This window comes from Cebus imitator, unplaced genomic scaffold, assembly GCF_001604975.1.
Source record: "Cebus imitator isolate Cc_AM_T3 unplaced genomic scaffold, Cebus_imitator-1.0 Scaffold66, whole genome shotgun sequence".
Lineage (NCBI taxonomy): Eukaryota > Metazoa > Chordata > Mammalia > Primates > Cebidae > Cebus > Cebus imitator.
The window spans coordinates 7,176,783-7,199,843 of record NW_016107381.1 but is presented as its reverse complement, the minus strand read 5'-3'; the positions used below and the strand labels follow the sequence as shown (position 1 = coordinate 7,199,843).

At 36.9% G+C, this 23,061-nt stretch overlaps 1 protein-coding gene across 1 annotated transcript in view; it reads right to left on the bottom strand.

Annotated features, from left to right (window-relative positions):
- CNTNAP4 (contactin associated protein family member 4) overlaps positions 1-23,061 on the bottom strand; it is a 288,841-nt gene that overhangs the window by 226,790 nt on the left and 38,990 nt on the right. Inside the window, exon 2 of the mRNA XM_017530599.2 lies at positions 21,714-21,824. Coding sequence (XP_017386088.1) covers positions 21,714-21,824 — 111 coding nt within the window. The remainder of the gene's footprint in view (positions 1-21,713; positions 21,825-23,061) is intronic.

The following is a 23,061-nucleotide window of genomic DNA, read 5'->3' as shown; positions in this document are numbered from 1 at the left end:
GGGAGCATAATCAGATGCTGGAGAGGAACAGGGCAAAGTCCAGGGTGGCCATTTGAACACATTCTGGATGGTGGTGCTGACAGCCAAGAGTCATTAGTATAAGGGAAATTTGAAAAAAGTAAATAGAAGCAACAGGAAGCCTGAGCCACTACAAAAGACTTAGAAAGTGATTTAATTTAGAATACAGGGGCAGCTCCCCTCCGGTGATGAGAATGAGGCAAGGCCTGTGGGATTTGGGTAAATGTAGAGGCTTTGCAGAGGAACTTGGGAAACTATGCCCCTGCTTGATGGCCTTCCCTTCCTAGAGATCTTTAATACATGCCTCTGAAATAACCAGTCCCTTCTCACCATCATTTCCAGAGTTGTTTCGGTAAAAGCCGGTTGGATATTATTCTGGTAGGAAAAGGTATCCTTTTGACGTAGCATTTAATGCAAGCCCAATTTGACATTGGAGCCTAAAAAAATAGTGCATTTTTCTATGAAACCTGTTCTCATTCTCCACAATTTTATTTGAATTACACATGTTCCTACGTCTCTCACTCAGCGAGGACTTCCTTCCCTCCACCTCCCAGTGGCAGTTAAAATATCAACTTTCTCATTATTTAGCTTGTTACATATAAAAGCTTTGTAATATAAAAGAATAGAGTTTGCTTTTGCTTGTTAAATTAATAGATAAGAATCGAATCTCATATTAGAAAGCATGGCCATATTTGAATGGAACTTTTACCAAAACTTGTGAACTGCTCAAACATAAAAGTGAGGCTTCTCATTAGTTGAGCTGTTATTGTTCTAATATAGCCAAACTCAGAGAAATGGAAATAAATCAGATAGATTCTGAGAAACTTCAGAAGGTCAACAGGCTATAAGAGCTCTGTCTTTCCCTTAACAAAAGTAAAATGACAGAACTTTGTTAAGAGCAAACGCAACATTTCAAAGGATCTTAAATTCTCTTTGTGTCATTTCTTTTCTAAGAAATATTTTTTATTAATTCCCATCAATCTTTTCTGGAGTGTCTGAAACATGTTTTGAATTCCAATGAATAAATGAGTATTTGCTGAATATTGATGTAATCTAGTATCTTGACATAAATATCTTAACATTTAAATTAATGTGGTTTGTGTTTAGATTAAAAAGTGTTTAAAGTTTGTATTTTTGAAAAATCTAAACACTATGTATAATCTATACTGGTAGCTTTTGAAAATAGGAAGGAGACAGAAATAAGATGTTTTATGTTGAATGGGGAGAGGGTGATCATGCGCTTTAAGGCATTTCCAATTGTTAATAAACATTATGGAAGCTCAGTGATCTCTGAGCAGCACAAGACACTAGACAGTTATAAAATACCACCTTTTAAAAATCTCTAAATGCCACCTCTCATAGCAAGAATATAGAATTTATCTCCCTAATGGCATATTCTGATTACAGCTTTTAGGACCAGATCACACACAAAATTTCAAACAAACAAACTACCATGTCCAAGGGCTTATCAATATCATTCTAATCATTACTACTACCCTCAATTATGATCCTAGAAGCCTGAACGAAAATGTAATAAACATATTTAACAGCAGATATAGAATCAAAAGAAATGCTGGGAATGACTCTGGATCTGCTGGCTATAAACAGAGATCACTTCTGTATTCCACAACGTACTAAGGGCTTCACTGTCCTAATTTGTTTGATTTTCACAATAGTCTTACACAATGGAAATTTTGTTTCCCACCTTACACATGAAGAGACTAAGCTGAGGAGGCGTTGTAAAGTCACTTATGGAAGGTTACAAAGATCTGGTAAAGTCAGGCAAACCCTGAGGACTGTCTCCAGAGTCTGCTCTTCATCTCACATGATGTCATTTCCTCCTGGAGTTCATCTTTTATCAAAGAATAAGACAACACATCAGCAGGTGATGCAGGTTACATGAGGGACTGACATAGAATGGGCACTTGAGAAGTTTAAGGTGTGGAGGCCACCACTGGCTGAATAGTTAAGGAAGCAGAAACATTTCACTAGGAGTCTAGGGTAGGACATTGAAAGGGCACAATGAAGGGTTGGAGCCTTCCAAGCAGAGAAATGACATGGCACATCTTTCAGCATGGCAATAATTGGACTGAAGGGAGTAAAGGGAATAGAGGGGACATGGGGAAAGCAGTGGTTATCAAGGCAAGAAAGGAGAATGGAGCCAGATGGTAGAAAGCCTTTCATTCAAGGCTGAGGAAACCTAACTCCCAAACTTTCAGCGTCCAAAAACCACTTTGTGTTTGTTTGATACACATGTTGATCACCATTTTTAGATAAATAAAAAGAATCCATCCAACATTTAAAGTGTACAAAGTAAACAATATTTTAAGATCACTACTAATAATCATGAATATTTCATGTTGTTTTATGAAAAGACAGTACAGTATTTGCAGTCTCGTACCAAGCTACACCCAACTTGATAGTGGTTAGTTTGATATGCATGGGTGGCTTCCAAAGCAAGTTGATTTAACTTCTCACTCTTGATATTAATTAAATAAAAAATCATAATTCATGTGTATGGTCACTAAGAAAAACAGAATATTCTGCGGCCCTAACAGAGATTTCTGGCTATTTTGATCAAAAATAGACATTGAATGAAGAAATGTCCTCCTTTAAGCAAAACAACAAACAATAAATCAACCAACATGTCTACTCAAAAACTGGAAGTTTAAATGTTTTAACTTGGAATATATATTCTTAACACACCTAGTTGCTGTGTATCATCTGGAAACAAGTTATTTAAGCTATGCTAAAGAACTTATATGTGCATTGTGAATATACACAATAACACATTCATAAATTCACTTTTTAAAGCAACAAATAATAAAGTCCTGGGAACATGTGAAACTCTCCTGGTTCCGGTCTCTTACATCACAGTTCAATTTTTAAAAGAAAACCTATTATCTTTTATCCAACATCAATATATTTTGGCTCATGAGTGATAAGTTCTGATCAGTGGTATGCTGGTAAATGTTTAATAACTTGTTCTCTTGGGGAAAAAGTCCTGCTTCGTAGTATTTGTCAATTCCTGTGGTGTAAATGCTCCCTCCACGGCAGATTTTAAGCCAGCAACTTGATAATGCTGAGCTGGGAAGAGGTGCTCACAGTAGGCTCCCACAAGCCAGAAGATTACTCTACATATCTCTGAGATAAGCTACTTAAGCAAAGCAGTTATAATCATATTGCAGTTATGAATTTCTCAGTTACATCCTCAAGTATAAAAATCTGCATTTTTTTTCCCAACCCAATCTAATTTTCTATTTTGGGTTCCTATTCTTTCTCATGTAGAAAATCAATCTAATCATTCCAGAGGAAATCAGTACAGTTCATGGATTATTCAGTCAATCCAGGATTATATTTATGTCATCTTCGGATTTAACACACATGCAGGGATTTGTCTACCTTTCCATCAACCCCGGATTCAGTCCTAAAAGCAACAGAGGGGAGGGTCACACTTCTTGGCCTTCTGCCTGGACAATGAACAATCCTGTGATAATCAAGCAGCTTCCACTCTGCTCTGTGTTGGTCTGTCTCAGGTTAAGGATGTACTTGATCATGACATTCTGATATCTCACACCCATCCCAGGTGTGAGGTCTTGCCCATAGCACTACCTTCGCCTCCTGTGCTTCTTGGTACACCCAGCAGCTTTTAGCTCTCCTCACATGCCCTCTGGGGCTGATATGGGGTTTTTGTCACATGGCAGTCTCTACATGGCAGCAACAGGATGACTTCGTGACTTCTCTTTAGAGGGGCAGTCTCTTCTCCAAGCACCTAGTCTAAGCACATCTTTCACATTCGGGTAGATTCCATACAGCATCTCACTCTGGACTTAATTTGAGGACAGGGCTTCAAAGAAAGTGATTCTTTACACTTGCTTGCTCATGTCTTACCCTCATCCTTCCTTTCCAAACTCTCCTTCCTCTCAGTAGGATAGGGATAAAAGCGATGTCTTCTGCCTGCTCATCTTCCCTTTCAAATCATTTATAAGTCTTTAGGGTATACACTGAGCTTTGTTCCCAGCTGTGCAGTGATCTGCTTTCCCTTAAGCTTTGAGTGAGTCATGCCTGTCTGAACTAGGTGGGAGATGAAAGGTTTGCAGGGATATCATGTCTACCTGTACTCCCTGCGTCATCTCTCACATAGAAATAGCCTCTGAGGGAATTATTATTGTCACCTAAGATGGTTTTTTTTTTGTTTGTTTGTTTTTTTAAGATAGAGTTTCACTCTTGTTACCCAGGCTGGAGTACAATGGCGTGATCTCGGCTCACCGCAACCTCTGCCTCCTGGGTTCAGGCAATTCTCCTGCCTCAGCCTCCTGAGTAGCTGGGATTACAGGCACGCNGCCTCCTGGGTTCAGGCAATTCTCCTGCCTCAGCCTCCTGAGTAGCTGGGATTACAGGCACGCGCCACCATGCCCAGCTAATTTTTTGTATTTTTAGTAGAGACGGGGTTTCACCATGTTGACCAGGATGGTCTCGATCTCTTGACCTCGTGATCCACCCACCTCGGCCTCCCAAAGTGCTGGGATTACAGGCTTGAGCCACCGCGCCCGGCCCACCTAAGATGTTTTTATCTCACCCTTCCTCACAGAAATTTATGTGCTCACCTTTCACAACATCGACCAGCATACTATCATGCAGAAAAGCAGAATCTACTGATAACTTCACACGTTACAATGAAAATAACCCACCTCATCCCAACCCACACCCCTGTAACCTCAGCTTGATAACAGTCTGCCAACTCTCCTCTGTGAATAAAGTTTCTGGTGTCTATCGAGTGTTTGCCTCATTCCGATCCACAGCATTTTCCAATTTACAACACAATACACCAAATGATCAAGAATACTAGAAAAATTTAACCAGATGGAAATCTGGTTAGCCTTGATGGCTCCTACAATATGAGCTCTCAAGGCTAACCAGATTGAAAGGCTGAGTGTTTTGCTCTTATCTAGGCAGAAGCAGATTTAAAATTCAGAAAATAAGTAGCTCTCACATTGAATAAAGCAGGAGTCTACTAACATTTACTCATAATACTGTCTCCTGCATGTCCAAAGTCACCAAAAAATACATGGTTTTTGACAGTGTCTTTGGATAAATAGATTTTGCAAGCAGCATATTGTACTTTTTCCCAAAGGATAACATTAATAATGAGGTATGTTTTCACTGTTAGAAGTGCAACTTGAATGCATATGTACTTCTACACCTATTATTAAAAAAAATACATAAAATTCATATTAGAAAGCACTCTTTTGTGTTTTATCTAGAAAAGCGTAATTGTAGTATCAGAGTTTTGTTTGAAGGATAATTTAAAATCTTGTTACATTTATTCTACTTTTTAATCAGAGACATAGTTTAGGGGATTAAGAGTGACCGTAACTTACAGGATTATGTTCATAGGCAGGAAGTGAAAGATAAGGCAGAGTTTTATATAGCCTGGCTAAGCAGTGACCCAACATAAAACCAATCTGCAAAAACTAGGAGAGGCTTTTATTTCATTTTGGCTTTTTCCCCCTACCGTCTGAGAAAATCTTTGTCAAAACGCTACCTGGGCACATGCAAAAAGAAAAAGAAAAAACGAAAAAACAAAAAAACCTCAGAGACCGCGCATGACAATAGTCTTTTTTAAAGTAGTAAAAAAGTTACCAAAAAAAACACACACAAAAAAAACAAAACAAACAAACAAAAAAAACCTATCACCCTCACAAGCAACAAAAACAAACCACTTATGGAGAAAGAGATCATCTGATTTTCAGAGTTGCCACATTATAATATTCAAAATGTCTAGTTTTCAACAAGAACAAAAAAATATGATGCATGCAAAAAAAATGTATAGCCCATTCTCAGGAGAAATTAATAGAAACTGTCCCGGAGGAAACAATGACATTGGATCTACTAAGCAATGATTTTAAATCAACTATCTTTAACATGCTCAAAGAGTTAAAGGAAACAACGTACACAGAGTTAATGAAAAATGGGAGAATGATGTCTCAACAAATAGACACCATTGATAAAGAGATAGAAATTATGAAACGGAATGAAATAAACATTCTGGAGTTGCAAAGTACAACAACTGAAATGAATTTACTAGAGGATTTCAACAGCAGATATAAGAAGAGAGAAGAAATAATCAGTGAATGTGGAGATAGATTGAGAATGTTTATTTGAGGATCAGAAAGCACAGTACATAGACCTATCATGGCTGTAAGATTAATGATAGCCCTAAGGCCCACTTAAACATCTCATGGGACCTACATTATGTGTCACTTAGCAGTATGATACAACCAGACCCAGGGACTTCTAACCCTGGCCCAGAGATTTCTAGGAGACAAAACTACCTCAGTACAGATGCAACCACTCATAAACCTAAAAACAAAGCTTATCCTTACAAGAATAGTTGAACTCCCTTTATGAAAGAAACATCTGTTAATAAATACAAACTGAATGTAGGTATTAAAAAAGGGGGAATCATTCCCAAAACTCTAGGAATGGTCTCCACACACAGACCTCCCTGTTCAGCTGGTCATCTGACCCCTTGACTGTATCTGGCCAGTGCCACCGACCTGCTCCCACTTTCCATCGTGTATGAGTGCTGCCAGAATAAACTGATTGAACGTCAGACAGTGTCTAAGGCTCATCTTTGACCCAAATTGAACTGAAGTGGAAAATTCATCCCTGGAAAACTGGTTGGCTAGGATCACCCAAGATCCCTGAATATGATAAAAAGGAAAAAAAATATGATAAAAAGTAAAAAAAAATGAACAGAATCTAAGAGACCTATGAAAAACCATGTGTATCAATGTATGCATAATGGGAATCTCAGAAGGATAGGAAAGAGAAAATGGCAAAAAGAATATTTAAATAAATAATATTATTTCCATCTATTATGTACCAATAAAAATAGTTTAAAAGTAAACTATAAAAAAACAATAATAATAGCACTTTGGGAGGCTGAGGTGGACAGATCGCTTGAGCCCGGGAGTTCAAGACCAGCCTAAGCAACAGGGCAAAATCCTACTGAAAAATTAGCCTGGCGTGGTGGTGTGTGCCTGTGGTCCCAGCTACTAAGGAGGCTGAGGCAGGAGGATCACTTGAGCCCAGGAATTAGAGGCTGCAGTGAATTGTGAATGCACCACCACACTCCAACCTGGCTGACAGAATGACATCCTGTCTCACAAAATAATAATAATAATAATAATAATAATGGCCCCAAACTTCCCAAATTTGATAAAAGACATGAATCACCACATCCGATAAGGTTAAAAGCAAAGCAGAATAAACCCAAAGACACATACACTTAGACATATTACAATCAAACTGCTGAAAGTCAAAGACAAAGAAAAAATCTTAAAAGCATCAAGCCAGAAGATGTTACCTTATAAGGGGTCCACAACAGCAGATTTCTCCGCATAAGCCATGATGGCCAAAAGGCAGTGGAATGATATATTTAAAGTGCTAAAAGAAACACAAAACTATTTGCCAAAAATTCTGTATCTAGTAAAACTATCTTTTGTAAATGAGTAAGTGAAATTCCCAAATAAGCAAAGCTGAAGGATTTTATTGCTTGTAGGCCTGCCCAACAAGAAATGCCAAAGGGAGTTCTTTGGATGGAAAGAAAAGGACACTAGACAGTAATAAAAAGCCATATAAAGAACACTGTATGGAAACTACATAGATAAACACAAAAGAAAGTATTATTGGCGGTTTGTGATTCCTCTTTCTTCCTATATGATTGAAAAGACAAATGCATAAAACAATAATTATAATTCTATGTTTCTATGTTAGAGAACACAATACATAAGGATATATTTTGTGAAAATGACACAAAAGATGAGAGACGAAGCTGTACAAAAGTAGAGGTTTCTGTATACCATTAAAGCTAGGAAATATTAATTCAAAATAGATCATTACAAATCTGAGAGATTATTTCTCATTTCCAGAGTAATCACTAAGAAAAAACTAAAACAAACAAACAGAATAACAAAGGAGAATGGAATCAAAATGGCAGACCACATAAAAATCAACTAAGCCTATTTTAAACATATTTTGGAATCTGATGAATGTAGTGATTTCACAGAATTGAGCAAGTATTACATGCCACCAAATTTTACACTTCACAATAGTTAATTTTATGTTATATGAATTTCATCACAATTTTTAAAAACTTGAGTAAAACAATCACTCATCAATAAAGTCCAATTTTTTCAGATCTATCCAGCACTATTTAGATGCTTTTAAAAATTGCCACATTCAAATATTCCCATATCTCAGTTCATGTATGCTTTACTTTTTATTTGCCCTAAAATTGTGGTCATTTCTTATATTTACGAAATTTTTTCTGAAGTTCTATTTCTTACATTTTTTTCACTTACACTTTTCTGCATCAGTAAGCTCTTTATGTACTTTTACTAATCATAGAATTGATGTCATGTAGTACTAAAAGCAAGAACAAATCTAATAAGTATAAGAAATAGCACGCAAATTAAGCAAAGAAAGGCTAGCTCAGAAAAACTATATTCTGTTAGTGAATGGTAGCCAATTCATAAATTATCTTCCAGTTTAATTTGTAAAAAAATTTATGAATTTGTATACCTTTTTCTTTGAAACCATCAAATTATCTGCTCAACCACTGCAGAATATTAACTGGATATTCAAAAGTGCAATCATAAACACCAATACAGGCAGTGGAGGTGGGGTTGAAAGTCACAAGCAGGTACACAACAAGGCCACGATGGTGCTTTAAATTTCATTTTTATTGCAGAAAGTCTCAAAACTGCATGACCAGTTATGGTCCTAAATAACCTTGCATAGGTATCAAAGAGTAGCAGCAGTGGAAATTTTTTTAAAAAGTTTAAGACAGACAGATTACAAGCCATGGATACACAGAATTTATCATCTTCTTCAGATAAAAGGAGGGATCAAGGCAGATATGAAAGGTGATTTTAAGAATTTGAAACCATGGTGATTAAAAATACTACCAGGATCAACAAAGAAAAATAATTACAAGGAGCAGCTGGTTTGGAGGTGAGGTATTTAACTTAAGTTGATAAAGTGAGACAAAGCACTTTTCAGGCAGCTGGAAAATTCTAGCAGGCAATCAAAAGTTCCAGAAGAAAAATTGTTGCGATGTGTGTTTTCTTCAGCACAAATGTGGGAAGCGTCTGCACAGGCTTTGTCCCGAGGCTCTGGCGAAGGACCCACACATTTAAAGAGGACATGCCCAAAGCCAAGGTCAATGGTGAGACTTTGGAAAAACCCACATAAATGTTCTCTTTCTGGCACACAGTCTCTGACCTTATTTTTCATTTTAATACAGTGAGATATTTTTACAGCCTATTATAAAAGTCAGTTATATTTTATACAGCCAATTATTTAATCAATTTTATATGTGTCTCTTTTATTTTATATTGTTACTATTAATTACATATCAATCTTTTTAAAAAGAGATCAAAGAGAAAGGTAGCAGAAAATAAATAATCCTTACACCACTTAAACATGGTTTTAAGCTAGCTTTCTATTTAAATTATTGCAGACTTAAGGTTAACAACCAAATTCCCACTAAGGGAGAAAATCTTTGATAAAATATCTTACTTAAGAAACAAAAGAGAGTCTTTATAAAATCATGTAATTTTTTCTATGCCTTTTCTCATGGAAACATATCTGTAGAGTAGCCTTTGGAAGGGTTGTGGCTAAAAGTCAAAGGAGATCGTGTATGGAAACAGGTTTCAAATTATAAAACTGTAAATAGTAAAGTTATAAACAAATAGAAAGTATTACTATCGCCAGAGCAAACAACTGTTTCCAATGGCATCAGACTCAGATTCTAATTAATTGAGAGAACCAGAGAGACAAGGCACGCTCGAAGGAGGCTTTGATGTTTATTTCACAAGCCTGCAGACATTTTGGATAATTATGGATTCCTAAACGCCCATCGCAGTAACTGTTGAGTGACATCCGGTCCATATTAATATTTGCATTGCATTTTTTCTTTCGTTTACCTCTTCCTCATGAGTTTTTACATTTTATTATGCAGACACACCCAAACATTCTTTTCATATTGCCATGAGTCCATTTTGCATTTCATATTAATAAAGCTGAAGTATTTTTTATTTTTAAATGCTTTCAGAGTTACAGAAAACTTGCAAGAATATTACAGCAAGTTCCCATAATGCCCTATACCCAGTCCCCTCTCCTATTAACACCTTATGGGCATACAGCATATTTCTCACAACTAATGAATCACTATTGGTATATTATTATTATTATTATTATTATTGGCTAAAGTCCATATTTTATTTAGATTTCCTTAGGTTTCTTTGTTTTGTTCTGTTTTTTTGTTTTTTGGTTTTTGTTTTTTAAGACAGAGTCTCACTCTGTTGCCAGGCTGGAGTGCAGTGTCATGATCTCAGCTCACTGTAACCTCTGCCTCCCGGATTCAAGCGGTTCTCCTGCCTCAGCCTCCTGAGTAGCTGGGATTACAGGTATGCGCCACCATGCCTGGCTAATTCTTGTATTTTTACTAGAGATGGGGTTTCACCATGTTGGTCAGGCTGGTCTTGAACTCCTAACCTCATTATCTACCCTCCTCAGCCTCCCAAAGTGTTGAGATTACAGGCATAAGCCACCATGCCCAGGCTGGGTTTTCTCAGTTTTTACTAAATGTCTTTCTTCTGTTCCAGGATCCCATAGAGGTTACGTCATGTTCATTTCACGTTGTTGCATTTAGTCATGTGAATCACGTTACATTTAGTCATCATGTCTCCTTACACTCCTCTTGGTTATGACCACTTTCAGGCTTTCCTTGTTTTTTGATATCCTTAACATTTTAGAGAATGGCTGGTCAGGTTCTGTGTAGAAGGTTCCATACTTCAGGTAGGTCTAATGTTTTCCACAGAGGTTTTTGAGAGCAGGACCACAGAGGTAAAATGCCATTTCACTGTATCAAATCAAGGGTACATACTATCAATATAATTTATCACTGATGATATTAGCTTTGATCACCTGGATGGATGGAGGATTTCTCCGCTCTAAAGTCCTCATATTGTACAGTTTGGAAGTTGTTATACACATCTTACACTTCAGAGGTAGAGAATTAGGTTCTACTTCCTTGAAGGGTGAAAATCTACATAAATTATCTGGAATTCTTCTGAACAGGAATCAGTAAGCATTTGGTTCTACTTCATTGGGTGATGAGAAGCATGACTTTGAGGCAAAAGTTTAAGTGTTTACATTAAAGAAGTAACCCCACGGGACAGATGTGGCATGCAGGAGGGGGTGAAACAAGGAGGGAAGGCCAAAGCAAATGTGCTATTAACTTGGACAAAACTACAGGCTACTGGTATCCAATGCCACACACACTTCTGAGCAGCCTTATCAGATGCATCTCAGAACTTTCCATTTTGACAACAAAAGCAGAAAGCTTTTCTCCATCAGTTCTCATCCTCTTTGGCCTGGCTAGCCTCACAGGCAGGCACTGCTCCTTATCCCTCACCACTAGAATGAGTCCAGTGGACTCCCAAGGGAAGACCATCCATCAGCATCAGGGGAGCCATAAGGCAAGAAGCTACAGGGAAGTGGTACAGCCCTAGATGAGACCCTATCACACCTGCAGAAAGCTGAACGTGCTCACTGTAATACTGGCTGAGAGAGAGACAGGGTGGAGAGGATTTTAGTGTCATACAAAAAGTGTCCATAGCACAGCGCTGCTCACAAGAGCAAAGACATGGACTTAACCCAGGTGCCCATCAACGGTGGACTGAATAAAGAAAATGTGGCATATATATACCATGGAATACTACACAGCCATAAAAAAACAACAAAACCATGTACTTTGTAGCAACATGGATGCAGCTAGAAACCATTATGCTAAGCAAATTAATACAGAAACAAAAAACCTAATACCACATGTCCTCTTATAAGTGAGAGCTAAGTACTGGAAACATACAGACCTAAAGTTGGGAAGAAAAGACACTGAGGAATACAAGATGGGGGACACAGCCAGGCAGGAGAGGTTGAAAACTATCTATGGATACTATGCTCACTACCTGGGTGACAAATTCAGCCATACGCTAAACCTCAGCATTATATAATATACCTTTGTAACAAACCTGCACATGTACCCCTGATTTTAAGACAAAAGTTGAAAAAAAAAAAGACATGTCCGTTACACAACGGCACATCTTTAGTTTTAACTGTCTCTAATATAAGTGAATGAGCTTTTTTGGTTTCCTACTGCTAGCTTTTCCCATCTCTTAGCAAGATCCCTCCATCCCGATAGGGAAGATGCTCAGGACACACATGAAAGGCATCAGACAAGAAGGCTAAGAGTCCTGGCTTTCAATATTTCTTGGTTGTGCTACCCACTACACTTTCAGAGAACTTGTACATTCCAGCTGAAGAGAAGCATTCTCATTCTGAGGCCGAGTCAGAGACCCTTCACACATGTATGCTAATATTTTGTTTAGAGCATTTTGCATTTATATTCATGAGACAGAGTGACTTTTAATTTTCCTATCTTGTTTGTCCTTGGCAGTGTTTGTATCAAGGTTATGCTGGCCTCCTCAAAGGAGTTAGGGAGTATTTTGACTTTTTTTCTGTCATTTGGGAGAGAATGTATAAGATTACAGTCGTATCTTCCTTGAAAGTGTTTGGAAGAAGTCATATCTGAAGCATATTAACTTGTAGTTTTTTTTGTTGAAGCACTGTAATTATAAATTTCTCTCTTATAGGTAGGTAAATATTTTAATTTTCTTATTTCTTGAGTGCAGCTTTGTATGATGTGTTTTTGAAATATTTTTTCAATTCATTTAAATTCTCAAAATAATTAGCAGGAAGTTTTTAAAAATATTCTCATATTTTTGTTTTACTGTCTGTATTACAAGTTTGTTTTCCATTTTATTAATTAATGCGTTTTGGCTTTTTTCCTTCCTTTTGCTTACTTTTGGTTTAATCTGTTGTTCTTTTTCTAGTTTTTTGAGATGGACACATGGATAAATCATTCATATTCAACATTTTTTCTTTTTAATATTTGTAATCAAGGCCATCAATTATAGTCTAATATGCATCTCACAATTTTGATTTCTAGTATTTTATTAACATTGAATTAAAATGTTTTGCAATTTCCATTGAGCTTTTGGAGGAATGTATTAAATTCCACACCTTTCTGGCTTTTTAAGTATTTTTAAAATTAATGATTTCTAGCTGAATTCCACTATAGCCAGGGCACTTACTCTGTATGATTTCAGTGCTTTTATATTAAAACACTTTATGGTCCAGCATAAATTTAGGTAAATATTCTAAGTATACTCGATAAGAATGTGTAATTGCAGTTGTTGGAGATATACTACACACCATCTATAAATATACATATTTTAATTTTTTGTTCAAATCTTTTGCATTTTCATTGATTTTTTTGCCTATTCAATAAGCTACAGCAAGATATACATTAACAATAAACCCACTGTGTTTTGTATTTCCATATGTACTGTCTACTTCTATAATTTCTGCCCATTTTTCTTCATAGATTTTTAAAACTCTGTCATTTGGTGCAGAAAATGTTAGGCTAACTACACGATATTTCCTTTTGGGGGTATCTTTGCCCCTGAAGACTGGCTGTCTTGGTTTCTCTCAGATATGTCAAGTAGTTAGTTTACTAGTTTCAAGAAATGGATCTAGCTACTATGAGCTGAATGTTTGTGTCCAAACAAAATTCACAGGTTGAAGCCCTAACCCCTAGTGTGATGGTATTTGGAGAGGAGGCCTTTGGGAGGTAATTAGGCTTACACTGTCACAAGGGTGGGACACTCACGGTGTGATTAATGCTCTTACAAGAAGAGGAAACAGAGAGAGAAATCTCTGTCCATGGGTATGCACCAGGAAAGGTCATGTACGCATAAATTGAGGAGATAGCTGTCAGTAAGACAGCAAAAGGGCCCCAATAAGACATCAAATCTGTTGCCAGTTGTATGACAGAGCAGCTAACTTTTCCAAATTTATTATTCATATAGCCAGACACCATGGTAGACTCCACCTTTGCCTTAAGGTAAGACAAAGTCCTAGGTAAAAATGTATCCCTCAGAGTTCCCAGGGACATGAAGCTGTACGTGAGATTTCTGAAAGTATTTGGTTTCTTCTTCCTTACCCTGCTTTCCCGACACTCTCACTGTTTTCTCCTGGCAGCTATGCCCTCATAAATCACTTGTACCTCAGACATCGCTCCAGGTGTGCTTCTAGGAGAACCCAACCTAAGACACCCTTGATTACTTAACTCATTGTTTATTCATTGCATGTACATGTAAAATTTTCCTATTCAGCACTCTGAAAATGTCAGATATATACTAAATGTTTATGTATTAGCGATAATGTTTACTTTTGTAAATATATTTTAATTGACCAAATTTGAGCCATTGTATCAATTTCCACTGTATCACATTTATATTTTGAATTCCTGCACCCCATGAAAGCTGAAAACATCTTCTAAGGCAGGAGTATCCTGTGTCATCTAGTTTGAGGAAACTTAGAGGGATAATCTGCATTAAGGTACTCTCCTTACTTTCTTATTGAAAGGCTACCAATTTCTCTCACTCACTCACTGCTTTAAAGATTTCTATTCTTAGAGTTAGAAAGAGAAGATAGCTACATTGCCAATAGATATTATACATAAAAAAAGTATGTTGTCATAGAATTTAGAGATCCTCAAATTCAATCCTCTACCAAGGGGGAAAAAAGAGAGGTAATGTCATTTCCTCAAGGCCCCTCACAATTTAGTATTATAATCTAGTTTTCCTGATTTCAGAACTATACATTACTTAGGAGTAGCTACTTCATGCATTCCCATGGATGACACCATCAGATTGATTTAGAGCTGAAGAATGTGGGCCATAGAGCAGACAAGGACAAGAAAGGGTAAGATGGAAAAATACCAAGATGCTGGCAGGAAGATCAGAGAAGCTGGAGCATATGTCTAAGGAAGGGGCCAAGGAGGAAGAGCAATATCAAAAGCAAGAAGGGAACCGGTCAGGCAGGTGGACAGCCATCTATGGTGTTAAATCAAATGAATAGACACAAAAATAGGAGTGATTCTATATTAACCTCAGAAGTGGCAGCAAGCTCTCCTCTGCTTTAACAAATAGAGGATATAGGCATATTTACAAATCAATGTGTAAACCTTATTTTTATTTCACCTTCCCAAGCCTGGGATACAAAATATAATTTATTAGTGCAAGTGATACATCACTGATCATAAAATTAATCAGAACTTTATTTTCCAAGCTTTATCAAAATTTCATGTCTTAGTAAGTTTTCTTTAACTTCATAAACTATATCTAAACTACTGGGGAAAAAAAAAAGGCAAAAATATTTTAAATAAAACCATCATATCGCCCTAATTCAGACTCTGACTAACAATATACGTATGAGAATGTTTTATCTTTACTTCACTCTAATAACAAACATAAAAAAAAAAACTGTAGCTCTTTGACTCTATTTTGCTTTATAGTTAATAAGGAATTTTGACAGACACAGTGGCTCAGGCCTGTAACCCAAGCACTTTGGGAGGCCGAGGTGGGCAGATCACTTGAGGTCAGGAGTTTGAGAACAGCCTTGTCAACATGGTGAAACCCCATTTCTACTAATAATACAAAAAAAGAAAAAAATAGCTGGGTGTGGTCATGCATGCCTGTATACCCAGCTACTCAGGAGGCTGAAGCACAAGATTCGCTTGAACCCATGAGTCAAAGGTTGCAGTGAGCCGAGACTGTGCCACTGCACTCCAGCCTGGGTGACGAAGTGAGGCTATGTCTCAAAAACAAAAGAAAGAAAAAAATAAGAATAACCTGACTCTTCCGAGCACAGTTCTGTGGAAGTCAGAATGATTACCTTTATACAAATGAGTATATACATATTTAGTTTGCTAAAATGAGGTTAACTGGCAAGACACACTTTGAAACTGATTAACATTTGTATAGCACTGTGTTTCTGTAATTTATGTGGCTCCAACACAGTGCCATGATTATTTTCAAAATGACAATGCCATTTCACTGTTATCCCTGTTCTTCCCATAGGAAATTAAAGTGTAGTGGTGAAATATCTTGCCCATCCTTAAGGGAGTAAAATGTAGTAGTGATCAAGTCCCAAGAATAGTGAACTAATTCCAGACATGTCTAACATGAAAGAAGTTGCTCTTCACCTAAAATTTTATGATCTGCAGGAAAGAATATAAAAGAGATGAAGGAGACTGGAGGAGCTGAAGTTCAAGTGTGTCTGGGTAGCTCAAGTTCTGTGACTTTTAGAGATGACTATTCAGAGTTTGAGTCAGATTAGCACCCCCATCTCAATGTTGAAGAGCTGTGCACCTGTGAATTTAACATAGGGCCCAAACCCAGAAAAAAATAGGGCACAAGAACAGAAATATCAGGCAGAGCTAATAAATCAAATCAAATACCACAGCCTGGATCAGCAGGAAGTCAGGGGACCCTTGCAATTCAAGTCAATATTCAGTTGCCAAAGGCATACTGAGGACATCAGGTTCTAGATGTCATGAGCGGATCTGGAAGCAAATAAATTACTGGCATGTTTTAGTCTCCAACAAACTCTGTAAGTACAGGACATCTCCAATGCAGCAAACTCAATCAGTGAAGTTCACCTGCCCCAGCCTGGTCATGGTACCTCTCAAGCAAATTCTAGACTCACACCAATTGTGCCAGCCAGGTTCCCTTTTCTCTAGGCTTGAGACTTTTCAATCCTGTACAAAAGTTGTCTCTTACTCTTTTTTCATACAGATAGTATTCGTTATTAAATATATTAATATTATCATTTAAAAATATAATTATTGTAAAGGTTTTTTACATAACATGTTTAGCATCAGGAAGTATCCACCTCAAACAAAGCACCTACTATTTTTTATCTTTAGAGATCTATCCTCTTAAGCACTGCCATGCAACATGCATGTCTTGGAGGATTTATTTAAGCATAACAGTTGCTTGAAAAGAAGCACAACAATTTAGGGTAGTCAAAATAATACTATGTAGAATGTTATAATTATACTTAATAGAGATCCATCCAAGAATGGGAGTTATCTCTGTCAATTAACCAAGTAAGCTAATTCCTCTACAGATAAACGCTTGGCTGTAATATCAAATTCTATAGGGACTGGGAAAACATTGTTTAACAAACATTTAGAATAGAAGGGTGCAGTTGTGGTTCAAAAAAGAGAAAATGGAAAAATATAGACAAATGTCCAATTTTTAACGTCAGGAAATATTATGATAGACAAAAATCCAATTTTTTAACATCGGAAAACATTCTTATCTTACAGAATAGGTGAAAGGAAGCTCACATACTTGTCAGCTATAGAAGCCATCTTTTACATACTTAAAGAGGTATACATATATGTTTCCATTCACACATATATTATTTTTGCTTTGGACAATCATTTACTATTGTATCATTTTACCTGTACACAAATATATCAATCTGCAATCGCTCGTTTCCAAGGTTTTCGAAGTACATTAAAATAAACACTTATATTTGGATTACAACAGTAGTAAAAGATGTGGATTCTTTGTATTCTGTGCTAAGGACGAATTTAGACTATCAAATAGGACACTAGAACCTGTTTGAACTTTACCCCACAACACTGAGTCAATGTATACTTAACTTTAGATTGTCCATTAAAATTTAAGCTATATTGAAACTCCAACAATGAAAATACTATACAGCTATCTTTCCTGGATAACCTTATCCCTATTCCTGGATTCTTGTTGGGTGATTGATTGGATTTATGAGTCACATGCCTAATCTCTTCAGCAAAATTTGTCGAACCCATCCTTGATGTTCTCTTCAGAGCATGCTTTCCCATCTTCTGCAATAGAATAGGCTAAGAATTTTCCAAATCATCAGGTCTGATTGGTTTTTTTTTTCTTTTTTTTTTTGTTTATCAGTTTTTCTCTCAATGTATTTCTTCTATCTCACATTTTCCTATAAGCTTCAAGGAGAAACCAAGGCATACCTTTTCTATTTTGCTTGGAAAGCTCCTGAGGTAATTATCTAAGTCCACTGTTTACAAGTTCTAATCTCTACCCAACACTAGAACACAATTCAACCAAATTTTCTACACTTTATAACAAGGATTGTTTTCCCTCCTATGTCCAGTAACATGACGCTCTTTACTTTTTGAACGCTTGACAGATACACTTTAAACCTTAGTATTTACACCAACAGTCTTTTCCAGGCAATCTAAGTTTTTTCTATCATGTGCCTCAAAATTCTTCCTACCTCTGCTCATTACCTTCCAAAACCACTTCCATGTTTTTAGATATTTATTCCAGTGGCACTAACCTTCTAGTACCAAAATCTGTATTTGTTTGCAAGGGCTGTAGTAACAAAGTAGTACAAACAGGGCATCTTAAAAGAATGCAGATTTATTCTATCACAGTTCTAGAAGCTAAAAGTCTGAAATCAAGGTGTTGGTAGGCAGGGCCATACTCCCTCCATGGGCTTAGAGAAGAATCCCTCTCTGCCTCTTTCTAACTTCTGGTGGTTGCTGGCAAGCCTTCACATTTCTTGGTTTGCAGTTATATCATCCGTCTCTGCTTCCATCTCCACCTGGTCTACTCTGCCTTCTCTGTCTCTGTATATCTCCAACTCTCACTCTCCTTATAAGGACATCAGTCATTGATGTCCCGGCCCTTAATCCAGTATGGCCTCATCTTAACTTGATTATATCTGATAAGACCCTATTACCAAATAAGGTTCACACTCATTGGTATCTGGGTTAGGACTTAAGCAAATCTTTTTGGAGGACACAATTCAACCCGTAACAGCACACATGTAGCAAAATTAAATTAGCATACTTCAAATGGAAAGTATGTTTAATGGTAGTCCTCTTTCTTTTTTTTCTTGTCTTTCTCTTTTTTGAGACAGAGTCTTACTCTGCCACGCTTGAGTAAAGTAGCACAATCTTGGCTTGCTGCAACCTCCACCTCCTGGGTTCAAGTGATTCTCGTGCCTCAGCCTCTTGGGTAGCTGGGACCTTGGGTGTACACCACCATGTCCAGCTAACTTTTTTGTATTTGTAGTGTTTCACCATATTGGTCAGGCTGTTCACTTTTAGTAGAGACAGAGTTTTGCCATGTTGCCCAGGCTGATCTCAAACTCATGAGCTCAAACGATCCTCCTACCTTGGACTTTCAAAGTACTGGGGTTATAAGTGTCAGCCACAGCACCCAACCACGGTAGCCTTTTTTTGATCCCCTTCCCTCATTACTAGGGCCCTATTAATTTTCACAGTATTACCCTTGACACTTTTTATCCCACAGATGGAAAGTAAGTTAGTAACTTTCTCATTTTTTTTTTTTGTCCATTCTTTGGCTCCAAGTTTTCACTATTCTGTAGGAAAAAAGTCCTTCTGTGTAAGATACTAGAACCTTTATTTGCTGGTTTAGTTTATTTACACATGACCTACAGACTTGGCTGAACACTCTTTCCTAGCCTGACTGAAATACTATGAAAAATGTTTCAATACTAGAAATAAAATATAGCCTTTAATAAATCACTGAAAATCTGATGTTCCTTTGTGAAAACGTCATGTAATTAATAAGTCAAAAAAAGAAAAACTAAATAAAAAAGAAAAATGTAATCAAGTAGGTTGACAACCAGCAAAGGATAATTAAAATGATCCTGTTTTGTGTCTCGGTTTCATTAACATGTAAATGAGATTCATGAAGTTTGATATTATGTTTCACCAAGAGCCATAGAAATGAATTAAGAATGAAAATGAGTCTCACTGATGGAGACTCCTGATGAGTATATAAATTAATGACAAATATGATTTGATCTAATTAATAACATATATTTTTTGTGATGTATTGAACCTCAACAAAGGAAATCAAAATAAATAGGTAAATTAAAATGTTGTGTTCCTTTCACTGGCCCACATTCTATGAAAGCTTTTATGATTCAAATGAAGTGGTGGTAAATGTCAAACTCTGCTTTTCTTTATAAACATGCACAGGATGGAAACCTTATTCCAGGATTAGCATTGCAGTAGCAACATTTCTGCTGGTGGGTCCATAGGTACAGGGTCTGGAATGGCCATCACAGAGGCTAGGAAAGCCCACTGATTAGTCAGGGATTCAGAATTGCAAAGAGGAAGAGACAGTCCTATGTGACCAATAACTCTCACAGCAAGTCATTCAAAAGAACAGACTAGCATTATCTACACAAATATATTCAAGCACCCTCACAATGTCCCATTTGATAAAAGGATCTCAGTTCTCACTCTCCATTGGTATCTTCACATTCAGAAGCCCTCAAAAGTTGTTATCTCCAATAATATGAAATGGAATTTTAAAATAAACTTAAGTTTAAAATCATGTTAAAATGTTATATATATATATATCTATATTGTAATTGGAACTATGTGTAACATACATCAGGTATGTCAGATGGCAAAATACACACACACACACACACACACACACTCTCTTATCTGTTTGTCATGTCCAATGTTCAATGTGCTCAAGCATTAAGCACATATTAAGGATAACATCAAGGAGTAAAATTAGAAGTGACTGACTGATGTTGGCATGAGAGAAGGAGGATAATAAATGGGAGAAAGATGATTTTAATAATGCATGATGTTGTCTACTTTTAAGATTGTTAAAATGTTTTCTATATTAGTATTGCCAAGCATACTTTCGTCCAATGCGCATGCAGATGAATTTTACCTTAGTATGTTATGAAAAGAGATCACAGTGATACTCTGCCTCTAAGTACACAGTGTTTTTGAAATTCTGTCTTATTTCTACACCAAGGTGTCATTTAATTATCTTCAGTTTCCTTTTAACATATTCAACTGATCAAACACAAACTAAGAGATGGATGAACTGAGTGTGTGTGAGAGTGAGAGTGAGTGAGAGAGAGAGAGAGAGAGAGAGAGAGACAGAGACAGACAGACAGACAGAGACAGGGTCTCGCTCTGTCACCCAGGCTCTAGTTCAGTGGCACAATCATAGCTCACTGTAGTCTCCAACTTCTGGGTTCAGTGATCCCCCTGCTACAGCCTCCCAAATAGTTGAGACTACAGGCATACACCACAGGCTAATTTATTGTTTATTATTTTGTAGAGACAGGTTTTGCCGTGTTGCCCAGGCTAATCTCGAACTCCTGGCCACACGTGATTTTCCCACCTCGGCCTCCCAAAGTGTTGGCACTATAGGCATGAACCACCACGCCTGGCTGTGTACTCCTAAAGCACCATGAAAACTTTACTATGTTTCTATTCTTCAACTGTTAAGATAATCATGTCAACCACATTGAGAATTCAAAACACTGAGGGATTGTTATTTTTAAATAATTAGCATTTTTGAAAATTACTTCTTTAACTTGAAATCGAAGGGCAATTAAGTTTTCATCACTAATGTGTCCACAAGGATTGTATATTGTTGTAGAAAATAATATTTTGTAAGCTATATAAAAAGCTTGTCAGATTGAAGGAACTAAATTCTTTTTAATATACGATGTATCCCTTTCACATTCCAGAACAGACGCTAGATGTCACATACATCTCATGAGTTTTAACCATTTGCTTATTTAGAAATTTTCTTTTATACTATAGCATTCATAATGATTTTATGCAAAGAGAATAAAAAATTAGTGAGATTTTCTACGGACCAGTCAGAGGAGAAAAGCAGACTTACCGTCTCTTCTATTCAGTCTTGCAAATCCAGGACCATGACTGCTAGAGAGCTCAGAAGAACTGCTGAAGGATGTCTGAGGCAAGGCAGATACAAGAGGATCATCACAGTCATCTACCAGGAGGAACAATGCAACATTAGGGTTAGTACAGTGCTGACAGCTTTACTGGAATCAATAGACAGAACAACTAACAAGTAAAACAACAACATCCAAAACTGGGATCTAAAATCTAAAAATATGCCTACTACTTATAGGGGCTATTCTACTAGAAGGCTAGTAACAATGAGAAAAGAAAAAGAACTTAGAGACAAGACAATATGAAAATATTTTAAAAATCATAAAATTACATAATAATACAATATCTTAAGATAGAAAAGATTATACCTCAGCATAAAAGATTCACAAATTTAACTGTATAAAAATTAAATACTCAAGGTTTCCAAAAGACACTGTGAATAAATTAAAAATCACAAAATTGAGAAAGGACTTGCAAAACCTATATACCAGTATATAATTAGTATTCCAAATAAAGGAAAATAAAATACAAAATAAAGTAAAATAAAAACCACCTTTTAATCATGAAACACATTAACAAAAATGGCACGAGGCATGATCAGACTTCACAGCACAGCCTGGAGCAGTGGCTCACGCCTGGACTCCCAGCACTTTGGGAGGCTGAGGCCAGTGGATCACTTGAGGTCACGAGTTCAAGACTAACCTGGCAAACATGAAGAAACCCGATCTCTACTAAAAGTAAAAAATTAGCATGGCGTGATGGCACATGCCTGTAGGCTCAGCTTCTAAGGAGGCTGTGGCAGGATAATCACTTCATCTGAGAGGCAGAGGTTGCAGTGAGCCAAGATTGCACCACTGCACTCCAGCTTGGGTGATGGAGTGAGACCCTGTCTCAAAAAACAAACAGACCTCACAGCACAGACCCTATATAAATTGATCCTCCAACTTAATAACAAAAAGAGATGTTAACTTGGACTACAATAGGATGCTAATTTACAGACATTAGCAAAATGTAGGCCAAGAGAAGCTCTGACACATTGCTCGTGGGAGTATAAACTTGAACAACTACTTTTATCAAAACAACTTGTCACTAGTTGTATCTTTGAACTTTCCCATACCCTGTGTTCCACCAGCTCCTTTCATATACGTAGGTCCTCCTATGAGGAACCAGTGGTCTCAAAGAGTTTTGTCTTATTACCCAAGGATGATATACAAATACTAGTAATTTTGTGTCCCATGAAAAGCAAAAACTACTCAGACAGAGGAGACTGCATTTGTGCACTGGGAGACATGTACAATTTCTAGCAAAGTTGCTCATCACAGCAAAAAAAAAAA